Source organism: Astatotilapia calliptera, chromosome 11, assembly GCF_900246225.1.
Source record: "Astatotilapia calliptera chromosome 11, fAstCal1.2, whole genome shotgun sequence".
Taxonomy (NCBI): domain Eukaryota; kingdom Metazoa; phylum Chordata; class Actinopteri; order Cichliformes; family Cichlidae; genus Astatotilapia; species Astatotilapia calliptera.
In genome coordinates this window covers 1,110,255-1,122,599 of record NC_039312.1, presented here as the reverse complement: position 1 = coordinate 1,122,599, position 12,345 = coordinate 1,110,255, and the positions used below count along the sequence as shown (strand labels likewise).

The window sequence follows — 12,345 nt, the reverse complement described above, 5'->3', positions numbered from 1 at the left end:
AGCCTTTTCCTTACTTATAATACTAATAATAAAGAGCAACTGTCCTGGATAGCTTGTCTGGAAAAGCCACTTCCTGACAAATGTCCTGCCTCCTCCTTCACTTTAATTCTAAAATTAAAACCTGTGTCACTTTGTTTTTTGAATGGTAAATGAATCGATTCTTATCAGTCGATAACCTGCTCTGCCTTCTGAGCTAACACCACCAAACTGTGGCGCAGGATGTTGCAGCTGCATAAAGAAGAGACTGTGAACATCTAAATGTGTTATTAATGTCTAAATTACCAGAAAGGGTGTAACCAGTGATTCAATTATATGCTTGAACCCACGCTGACAATCAACTCCTCGTCATTTCAGGACATTATTGCATTTGACAACAATATTTTTCATATTTGTCTTTATTTTTCCTCCCACAGCACAAGGAGCCTGTCAAAAGTATTCTTTATATATGATTGTTTTTATTAGTTATTACTTCCTCATGATGATTACGTTTGTGTCTAAGGACAAAGGCAGCACAGGCAGAGTGTGATGTGGGAGGAGGTGGTGCTTCCAGGTAAAATGACTTATTTATCTCAGAGTGAGTTTGGAAGCATTGTCAGCCCAGCCACTGAGCCGTGAAACCGCTGCTTCCTTCTCCTCAGAGGATCAGTACACACACATTCCCCAAAGGCTGCACACTCCAGACAGCCGCAAATCCACACTCAATACAATGGATTAGTCTGCAGGTAGACAATGGAGCCTCAGCCGTGGATGACATGCAACATTTAGTATCCATAAACAACAAATGCAATTCTCACCGACCCGTGAATATTTCTATTTAAATATTTTTTATGCTTTATTCAAATAAAGTTAAAAATACTCTTATTTGGATTTTTATGTGTTTTTGATTTTTCTTCCCATATTGAAAAAGAACAAAAAGGTGAGACTCTTCTAATACGTTGATTTTATTTGGGGTTTATTTTTTAATGAAGAGGTAATGACTTTCTTGAACAACAAATTTCGAAGTCAGTGAACTTCCCGGTTGAAGGAAGATGAAATAAGAGATCAACGATACTCTAACGGAAATAGCAAAATGCCAAAGTGGCCGTGGTGAGTAGCACAGGTGCCCTCTCATGTAGGGCTGCTCGATTATGGCAAAAATGATAATCACGATTATTTTCACTGAAATTGAGATCACGATTATTTGACGATATTTATTTAACCCTTTAAGACCTACTATAGAACCAAGTCCACCAGAGCTTATATTATTTTTTTTACATGCTGTAGTGCCATTTGTGGGAGCATTTCAAGTTGCTATACATCAATACAACTGTTATAGCCCATATTTTAATAATATGTATGCATTAAGTCCATAGTAATTACATAAATTGCAAAAAAGTGCAATAAACTACAAAAAAAATTGAAAATCGCTTTTGTTTTGTTTACATATATTTCTACTTGGAGAAATTTAAGAGGCTTATCCCTCAAAACTTTAAATACAATAAAGTTGCAAAAAATAGTTTACAACAACAGGAAATTTATTTTGAGTGTCTTCATAGTTTTATTTTGGAGATACAGCAATTTTTATATACTGCAGGAAAAACAAAAAACAATCCTATGATGCAAATTTGCAAAGAAAACAGCATGTGCATCATTTCACTGTGGGAAGTGTTACGAACAGCTGATCGGATCGGCAAAGCGTGTTTCTGGAATATTATGTTTTTGTTCCTGCAAGCGCTTTTTATGCAATTTTTGCAAAGCTATATGTGGAAGGAAACCGTGACCGAGGACAAGCTGATGGCATCAGATGTAAGTACAACTCCTCCGGGTTATTGTGCTAGCTTACGCGGTTCAGGTTCTACAGGGATTTAAAAATAGTTACACAAAACGGAGCGTGCTGCTCTGACCGGCTTTAAAGGGTTAACAATGACTTTAAAAAAATAATATAAAATAGTGTGCAACACCACTGAAGTTTTTTTTTAAACTCTCTTTTCAACCAACGGCAGTCACTCTCCAAATAACTTCTGCTTAGCTTTCCGAGCTTCCCTCGGGTCCTCTTAATCAGCGGTCTCCAACCTTTTTTGCGCCACGGACCGGTTTATGCCCGACAATATTTTCACGGACCGGCCTTTAAGGTGTCGCGGATAAATTAGGGAGGGGCTAATAATCGGCTCAGTCATTTTTAATGATCGTTGAAAGCCCAGATCGTAATCGTGATTAAAATTCGATTAATTGAGCAGCCCTACTCTCATGTTCCTAATATTACCAAACGACATCCTGGTGCTGAGATACCCAATCAGACAAAACATTTTTTAATCTTTAAAGTACTGATATATATTGCTCATCACAGAGAAGCTAAAACTGCTCCAACAACAAAAATACGTTACATGTTTATCAAAGCAATAAATGCTAATGGTACAACTGATAGCTTTGTGCTGTAACTGCCTAAGGTTATGCTAGCTTAGATCAACAAGCAACGGACAATTTTATTTATATGGCACAATTCATTACAAGCAAATTCAATGTGCTCAAGCAGCAGCAGGAGCACCGATGGACTCCAGTTTATAACATCTTAAGGTTATTAACTGACTAATTAGCTGTTAATTAGCAACGATTTTCAAAATACAGTAATGACATCAAAAACTGATTACTAATATTTTAAGTCCCCATAAACTAACAAAAAGATTCTTCCCCTCATGAAGGAATAAATAAAAAAAAACAATATATATAATTATTTTTTAATCATTAAGGAAAATATGGTTGTTATATACTGAATTTATACCAACTAAGTAAATTTTATTTACATTACATTGAAAATGTACATGTAGTTTAACTCTTTAAAGTAATTATTTTTGGTATAATATACTGTTGACTGTAGTTTACTAAAATCTGTTAAAATTAAAAGAATATTTCATCATTCTGGGAAAATGGGTTTCACAGCAATTACAGAATATGGGCTATTGAAACCATACTCTGTAACTGCTCATACCACCCTGAGCACAGCCGATCTCATCTGGATGCGAGACCACCTGGGAATACCAGGTGTTTTTTGAGTGGCTTAGCTCAGGAGGTAGAGCAGGTTCTCTGTTAATCAGAAGGTTGGTGGTTTAATCTCTGGATGCCAAATATCCTTGGACAAGATATCAACCCCACGTGACTCTGCGATGCATCCATCTGAAGGTGAATGTTGGACAGATGCCACTTCAGCAAAGAAAAAAGTGCATGTTAGGCATGTTGTATAAAAACCTTTAAGTGGTCAGGTAGAGAAAAATGCTGTATGAAAACCAGTGCATTTACCATTTTACCAACCTCCTTAAAACCAGAGGGACATAAATAAATAAATAAAATCGGTGGCTGCCCAGTGATTTCTTTTTTCTTCTTCTTTGCATTCAGCGACCAATTGCACGTAGATGAGCAACCAGCTGGTCATCGAAAAGGTGAATGTCCAACACCCTCAACTTCTATACAGCCACAAGTTGGCTAGTGGTAGGCAACCTGTCTCCATTCAGTCTTCATTCAGTCTCAGACAGATTGCCAAAGGTTAGCAAACAACTGCTGTCCAATTACCAAATGTACACAGGGACACCTTGCAATCAGTCTGAGTAAGTTTGTCCCAGTGAGCACAACTGGTGTGTGTGTCTTATGGTGCTCAACTCAACTAGTTGCCAACTGGTTGTACATTTCTTACATAAAAGCTAGGTTTTTCAGTTAAATCACCAACCTGCAGCAACTACGTCACTATTTATGGACGAATATGGCTGGACTTAATATAAGTACATAATGTGAATTCCTGCTCAGCGTCAGTTTCTCCATATATAGACGACTACACAATACTACACACCGCATGCCTGACTACGTAAAAAAATTCAAACGCGTTGGAGGAAATTCTGGGGAGAGGGAAGTCTGGCCACGACCTGGTCCTGGATAAGCAGCAGACAATGGATGAGTGGAAACATTTAAAAACAACATTGTAACATGTAACACAAACATGTAAGGAAAAAAGGTTCAGTCTAGAGTATGAAGGAAAGAGCATGTTACAGTACAATTACTGTTTCTGCAGCTGCTCCAACACTGAAGATTTTGAGGCTTGAGATGTATTGCTACAGATTAATTAAGCACTGGGGGAAATGAAAATCTAAGTAACAAAGTTTTCTGAATCTGCTCTAAATTAGAAACCTGCTGAATGAATAACAGAATCCGTTCTCTTATTCATTCAGCAGGTTATAATTCAAAGACTAATATTAATATACTACAGTTTTTTACAGCCACTAGGACACATGTCTCAATACTTAGGTCACTTTTGCAAAACTCTTCACACAATCCTCCTAACTGACCGTCAGCTTGGCAAAGCAGTTCATTTCACATTCAAAATGCACTACAACTACCAAAACACTTCATTCAGGTCTCAAATAAACTCATTCTTCCAGAACACTAGCAAAGGTTGACAGCCGACAAACACACTTTGTCACCCACAAAACAATGACCTAAAAACACTAACAACATGTAGCATTACACAGTGTTTTCTTGTGTAAAACAAGGACACATCTCTGTTTATAATTTCAATATATGTTACTGGAATGAATCAGACATCATGCAGAATTCGTTAATATTTGTTTATGTATTTTTATGTTTTTGCACTAAGTAATCCCAAAATACAAGAATTTGTATACACACCATCCACTGATACACATACAATAGTAATGCTAATCTACTCGGTCTTCTCCATTTGGCCACAGGTTCTCATCCACATCACATCTTATGTCATCTAGGGCAACACACCTAGGAAAGAATCTCCTGGCTGCCAGAATTGAAGGAGTTGAAAAATTGGAGGAGTAACACCTGTGCAGATGTTCATCTACAATGAGAATCAGCTGTGGCTGGTTAAACTGCATTTTTAGATTTAAAATATGTTTCAATAAAATATTGTTGTTGAATTTTGCTGTCTTTTCAAGTTTTGCATTGTGTTATTGTTTTGGCCATAAGTTTAACAGTTTTGAAAACAGTATGTAAGCACATGCAAAATGTCCTGTACATACAAAGATTTTTGGCAGTTGTTGTGTCTGAGTGAGAAGATGATTCATGAAATTTGAGAGATGTAGTCATTGAATGCATTTTGTGCCAAAACAATGATAACTGGTCCTCAGTTTAGCCCACATAGACTTCTGTTGTGCTCACTGTGTGAGGAGTTTTGCAAACGTGACCTAAGTATTGAGAAATGTGTCCTAGCGTCTGTAAAAAACTGTAATAACACCAATACTAAAAAATGGACATGTGTACATTGGGGAGAGCAACATTTCAGCAGTTTCTAAAATACTCAGACCAGACTGGCATCTGGCACCAACAAGCATGTTCATAGTCGCTACATGACTTCCTCAAAGCTAAAAGCAATAGCTTGACCTCATGGATCACTTCGCAATTTCCAGTCATTTGCACCCTAATGTTACATACAGTTAGTCAGCTACCTGTAACTTAGCTATGCTGCATGCATTTGGTAATGGTTACTTCCAGAGGTGTGATACTCTGGGCTAAATGACCCAGCATGACGCACACCCACATGAACGCCCATGGTTCTTGTTTGTTTCTATGATCAAAGGTTAGACTGACTGTATGCACAGACCTTAAATCTACCTGTACACAGCTTCATCTCCATCTCTGCCTACCCGACCTCCACCACACATCAAACCTCTCTGCTCCCTGCATGGGTCCTCTTCTCTCCCTGCAGTTCTAGAATACCATGTCAGCTCATACATGCATTATAATTTGCCACAGATATGATGACAAATAATATTATTTAAAGTTTTTCTTTATAGTAATAACAGTGTATAGTGTACACAACCATTTCCCACAGACTGACTGAGTTCTTAGCTTGCTATGGCGGCCTGGGCAGGATGTAGGCGAAGTGAGTGTTTGGCTTGAACACATCGTGTGCTTCACTGTGATGAATCTCAGAATCGGTGCCATCCATGTTCCCCACAGTGCCAATCTGATCGAAATGAATGTGAAGACTGTAGCTTTTCCCAGCACTCGTGTCTGCCTGAGGAGAGTTACAGTGGCCATACTCTTAATCACACATTAACAGCTTGACGCTGCAGCCACACTCCGATCAGCTGGCCACTGAACAGCTGTTGGGGGTTAATTGCCTTGCTCAAGGGCACCTCTTTAGGAGTAATGAGGGAGGAGAAACCTCTCTTAATTCCCTTCAATGAATTGATACCCCCTGTATTTCCAAGGTCATTGGTTCACTGACAAATTTAAACTGCCAAAACTGCAGGAAGGCAAAATTAAAAATTTGAAGGTCACTGAAGGCTTTGCTGAGCCAAAGGAACTCCTCATTTATCTAAAGCTTTTCTAATCTTCTGTCTGCTCCAATGCCAGTGCCAACATTTGCCACTGGACACCAGCATCTGCATCAGCATTCAGCACGAGCTGCTGCCTGGTGGCACGAGCTGACATTATGCTGCAGGAATCAGAATCCTGTTTCATGGAATGGTAAAAAAGAACAACATCTGCAACATCTGCACTGGAGGTCAGGCAAAGTCCAAGGCAGTGGTTCTTGTTTGTAGTCATCTGCAGTCTGTCTTCATGATCTTGCAAACACAGCACTCCATCCTGACATTTCACTACGTGACTGGTCTCTTCAAACCTGAGGTCACTGTTCAGAACAGGCTGACAAACTCTGCGTCAGCCCATCCACCTGGTTTGTGTCTGTTCAAATGAAAATACTAACAATGCATTACGCTGCACGGTGCTATCATTTCGCATACAACACGGTGCTGTCCACGGGGACCTGTTGGATCAACATGCCTGCAAGGATATAAAGAATACAGCGCTCTCTTGAATTTGCTTTGTTAAGGCTTCCGTGGAGCAAGGCGAGGGGCCGATCAATGCTTAGATGTGTTGATTTAGATGAGAGGAGAGACAGCCAATAGGAGACGAGCATCAGCAAAGCAGAAAAGTCAATGCCAATCTCGCTTCCTCCTGCAACACTGACCCAAACTCAAGCTCTCATTTTCTTACAGACTGCATCCGACTGTTCTTTGTCTACAACACACTGCTTCAAAGGCCACACAGGTGGTGTGTGTGTGTGTGTGTGTGTGTGTGTGTGTGTGTGTGTGTGTGTGTGTGTGTGTGTGTGTGTGTGTGTGTGTGTGTGTGTGTGTAAAAAAGGTACTGTTTTACACACACACACACACACACACACACACACACCTTTTACAGCCAGTGATGTGAGTGTGGGACAATAAGTCACATGAAAACATAAGCGTCACTTCAAGCACATCGTCAGGTCTTGTCGTGTGGCCGATAAACAATTTCACTGGTAATTTCATGGCATTTATGGAAATAATTATTAACAAAATTATGACAGAAAAGCAACAGCCTTACTTACTATATATTGTGTATCGCTAAATATTTGAAACAAACTATCCATCCACTCTCTTCCGCTTATCGTTGTCAGGGTGCTGAAGCCAATCCCAGCAGGAGGCAGGGAACACCTCGGACAGGTCACCAGTCTGACGCAGGGCTAACACATGAACAGACCACTCATACCGACACCCGTGGGTTCTTTAGAGTTACCAGTTAACCTAACCTGACTAACTGTGTGTCTTTGGAGACGAACACTTTGTTTAAAAAAAGAAAACGGAGGATAAAATTAATATCCAGTGAGAAGAATTCAGTTTGTAGTTTTTATACATTTCCTATGAATCAGACATCAACTGATATAATCCAAGTTACACGTAGAGCTGAAAAGATTTTTGTGTTAATCAGCAAGTCAACAACCCCATTTCTGAAAAAGGCGGGACGGTGTGTAACATATAAATCAAAACGATGAAATCATTTGAAAATGCTTAACACAAAAAAAAGTGCAGAAACAAGCTGGTGGGTCAACTTCAAACAGCAGAGCTATTAGTAAGTTGATCCCAGACGTAAAGATCCAGAGGGATTCACTACACTGAAAACCTGCATGAGCACACAGTCCAACAATTATACTGAAGTAAAACAGTTTATGGATTTCATCATCTATGGTACATAATGTCATTAAAAAGATTCAGAGGATCTAAAGACAAAGCTGAGAGCAGTTTGAATGGCTTTCACGTTCAGGCCCTAAAGAAGCACTGCACTTAAAAAATCCACCTTATCACCGTCCTCGCAGGTGGGCAACCTCAACGAGACCTTCCACGAGCCATTATTAGCATCTACATGTTTTTAAAAGAGATTGATCGTAAATCCAAATTCATGATTTTCCTATTCATCACCCTCCCGCTGCTGTGCGAGCTTACATTCTCCGTTTGTGTTTGTTTGTCGCGTTCAGCTGCTGTCGCCTATGCATCACTTAACTGCTACCAAAATGAGTATTTACAACACAGTTTTCTTCAAGTCAACATTAAATTTGAAAACAAGAACAAAACACGCTCCAAAAACAGGACTGTCAGCTTTTAGAAATTATGGATACCGTGTCATCCATCTGAATATGGGTGATGATTCATGTGGTGAATTCTTTTTTTAATTGTTCTCCCAAATCTCAGCAATCAAGGGACAAAACTTAATTCTGTCACACAAAATACTATTTATATTTTTTTAAAGGTCGGGTTTGTCACCAATGACGTCTCAACGCCCATTTATACCATTTAACATAGTCCTCTTGCTAAAGTGACGTCACATCCACCAGCAGCAGATGTGCTTTAGTGTTGTGTTGCCTGCTCGTGCACCTCTGGGATTTTGTAACCTTGTGTGGGTGATGGGGCTGGCATGTGCTAAAGACGCGAGTGTACGCTCACGCCAGCTTTACGACCATTTTAGTGATATTTCTGCAGGAGCTCAGATATTCCCAACTTACAGACATCGCAACTGTTTGAAAACGAGAAGCCCTCAGAGAGAAACCTCGGCCTGGACAGCTCACTCTCTGCTCAGTGTTTACTTTAAAGCAACAGTGTTGTATTTTCTATATATTCATTTTGGTGTTTTGTGGTCTTTTTAAACGTACAGCAAAAAACGTGTAACGTGCAGGCTTTTGTTCAAACATTTTACTGTACTCAACATTATTTTTTAATGTATTATTTATTCATGGATACATGTGTAGCATTCACTTTATTGTAAAGCGTGTTCATTTAAATGTTTAGTCATGAATATTACGTAAAAAAAGAGGTTTTTTCCAAAATTATTTTATTTTATTCTAGAACATTGTACATGTATTTAAACTGTTATAACCTGTTACTGTAATGTACATTACAAAGTCATAAAATATATAGTCATTATTAAAATCCTTTTATATCCCTGATGTCAGTACCAACAATGGCCAAAAGAAACATATTTTAAACAGTTCTATGCAGCACTATTATGAGCTTGATAGAGGTCCGAAATCTTTCTATATGTTCACAATACACACCAAACTTATAAGAATCATGGTTTCTGATTTATATGGATTTTTGTCTGTTTTTGATCAATAAATCATTAAGATGACATCAAAGACCTCATTTCTGGTTTAAGTTTCTTCTAACTAGCACTGATGCAGAGGCTCGCCTTACTTAACTGCAGCGAGTACGCACATCCTCAGTTGTAGATCATGTCGATGCTTTCGTTCAACACGACCAACATGGAAACCATAACGACATCATTTAGGTGTCACAGAGTTAATGACAAAATATGCAGTTTTTATTTCTCCCAGGTGAAGTTTGCTTGTTTGAGGAAGACGATGCCAAACCACATTACTCACTGTCCTGGAGCATGGCTCTGGGTGCCACACTGGCCTGCAGTCCAGTCGAAATGAACATTTGGGCCATCATCAAACAAAATATCTGATAAATATATGCAGGCCCCAAATTCTGTGACAAACTAAGATCGCTTTACTTTCCTCTAGTTCATATATTTAATTATGAATCCCTTAGGAACAATATTGCTGACACTGACAGTCAATCACAGATAAATTACAATGTGTGAAACAAAGTCGTGCATGCACTTCATATACACTGTCTCCATAACACAATGACTCAATTGAATCTAAGAGCTGAATGTGAACTCATCATAAAAACTGCTGATGTTCTGTTTTAAGGTGAAAAGTGACTGCAGAAATGTGTGCGTTAGTGCACGCAGAAATAACATGAGGAAAATAATCCTGCTTCCTGGTGGGAATATCTGAAAATGCTGCTGGGGGCAAAGATTTCATTTGTGACACTTTGGAAACAAAAGCATTGTCATGATCAGCAGATTGCTCGACAATGAGAGCGCCTGTGTTCCTGCAGATAAACACAATACACCTTAATTACCATGAAGATGATGATCAGCCAGGCCCTCGTTTCTCATGTTTACTGCGTCATGTTAGAACAGGTAAGGAAAATCAAACGGAGAGAAAAGTTCATCTCTTATATTTTTTTATCAAAGTCCAAAACATAAACCGAACCGACACCAGTGATATTAATGTTTTGGTTACTGATATGAAAACTGCAACAAATAAATAAATAAATAAACATTCCGCTTTGGGACATTTACCGAAATATGAACTACTTCCTTTGTCATGAATCTGTCATCACTTCCATGAATCATTTCCGTCATAAATCAGTGTGTCACGCACATTCTCCAAACTTCAGAGGAGAATGTTCAGGCCGACATCTGTACAGATGTTTTCTGCCCAAGAGCCCAGAGACGGTGATACACGCCTCACAATAGAGATGCTGAAACAGACAAGTATCTTCAAAACAAGAGGTGATGTGAAAAGCGGAGAACTGATCGCGTCCATTGTTGTTTCTATAAAAGACGAGCTGAGCACAGACGCAAAATGCAGCGATAAAAACAAACGTCAGTCATCTTCCTATGAATATGATTGAATTCACGAAGATGATGCTGTGTACCAACACTTAGTGACCGTTAGTGGAAAAGTGTGAGCCCCGCTGGTCAGCAGCGGACAGTCTGCTGGAAAATCCTCACAACAGTTCAGAAAGTTGACAAATCTGCAGTTTTCCTTCAAAATGAGGTGCGCAGTGCTTAAACACCCGAACAAGCCCACTGATGTGGGTTTTCCACGGCCGCAAACTGTGAGCAGACATCATCTCAGTGGGAAGCGGCGGTCTGAGCTGCTGCAGGAGACATTTCACATCTGTTTTCTGGGTTTTTATGAACAACAGGCTCGAAAAAGGGAAACGGTACTCACCGATACTCCGGAAACTCTCTGACAAAGTTCTCCTCAACTTTTTCATTTTGCCCATTTTCTCCGGGGGCTGAGAGGCTGGCATCAGGTCGCACATTATTATCTTTTTCTCTCTCTCCCACCGACTTTGGCAGCGGGCTGGCTGTGGGGCTTCAAGCGGAGGAGGAGGAGGAGGACCGGTGCTCAGGCAGCCCTGCGGGGCTTCTTCAGCCCAGCTGCAACGCGCTGGCAAACACAGGAAACGGAGCCTGAGCGGCTCTCACTGCTCTCATCAACTAGTGAGAACAAATGCCTTCTTGAGACTGACTCAAGAATGCGGCTCCATTTCCACAAGAGGCACAAAAAGTCCGCGCTGGAGCATCCAAAGTGGCAAGCGTGCGTAATTGTCTGCGCACTGGCACAGCGAGCAAACGGAGCTCGTCTTCTCACTTCTTTTTCTTCCCTCAGCGTCCCGCTCGCTCCCAGCTCCGCCACAGTCTACATATCATTTTTTTTGGGATTCTCTCTCCGGTTTCGACCCTTCAGACCCCGCCCGGGATGCGGAGATTGGAAGGTTCCCGGGAACACCGGCTTTTCATTGGTCTCAGAGAGTGGCTGTCAAGCATCCAGCCCCGCCCTCCAGTGTGTTGCAGCAGGAGGAATATTTGTAGAGTACCGGGCTGCTCTCCGCGCTCCAGCTTGAGACTGCTGCCCTCTACAAGACCCAGGCTCGGAGCGCGGGTCGAGGTGCCCCCCACCCTCGCCCCGCAAAGCATCGGCTTCATCGGGCTTCTTCTTCACCTCAGTCTGGAATATCACAGCCTCAGATGATGAAGACCGAGTTTGTCTAACTGAGAAAATCAGTGCACACAAATCACCGGGTTTGGTACACGTGTGTTCTTTTGCACTTCTTACATCATTCCTGTGTTACATCATAATAAAAATTCTATAGCTGTGTCACCTATGCTGTCATCCTTTTGTCATCATCATACCATGAAACCATGTCCTCTCTGCAAGCTTTTGTTTTACAAGGACTAAGCTGCTGCTTCTTCTGTCGTCTTCTCCCTTTAGGGGTCGCCACTGCGGATCATCTGCCTCCATCTCACGCTATCCCAGCATCCTCCTCCGCCACACCAACCCATGCCCTAGAAACTGAGCACTTTATAATAGTCAGCAGTCCACTTCAGCCACAATGAAACTCGCAACAGAGCATGATTGAGAGTAAAGCGGGCTGTGGGATTAAAGATACC

General features: G+C 40.6%; 1 protein-coding gene across 1 annotated transcript in view; it reads right to left on the bottom strand.

The window, feature by feature from the left end:
* cdk14 (cyclin dependent kinase 14) overlaps positions 1-11,611 on the bottom strand; it is a 224,853-nt gene extending 213,242 nt beyond the window's left edge. The window contains exon 1 of the mRNA XM_026184457.1: positions 11,120-11,611. Coding sequence (XP_026040242.1) covers positions 11,120-11,213 — 94 coding nt within the window. The 5' untranslated portion in view covers positions 11,214-11,611. The remainder of the gene's footprint in view (positions 1-11,119) is intronic.
* Positions 11,612-12,345: the final 734 nt, after the last annotated feature.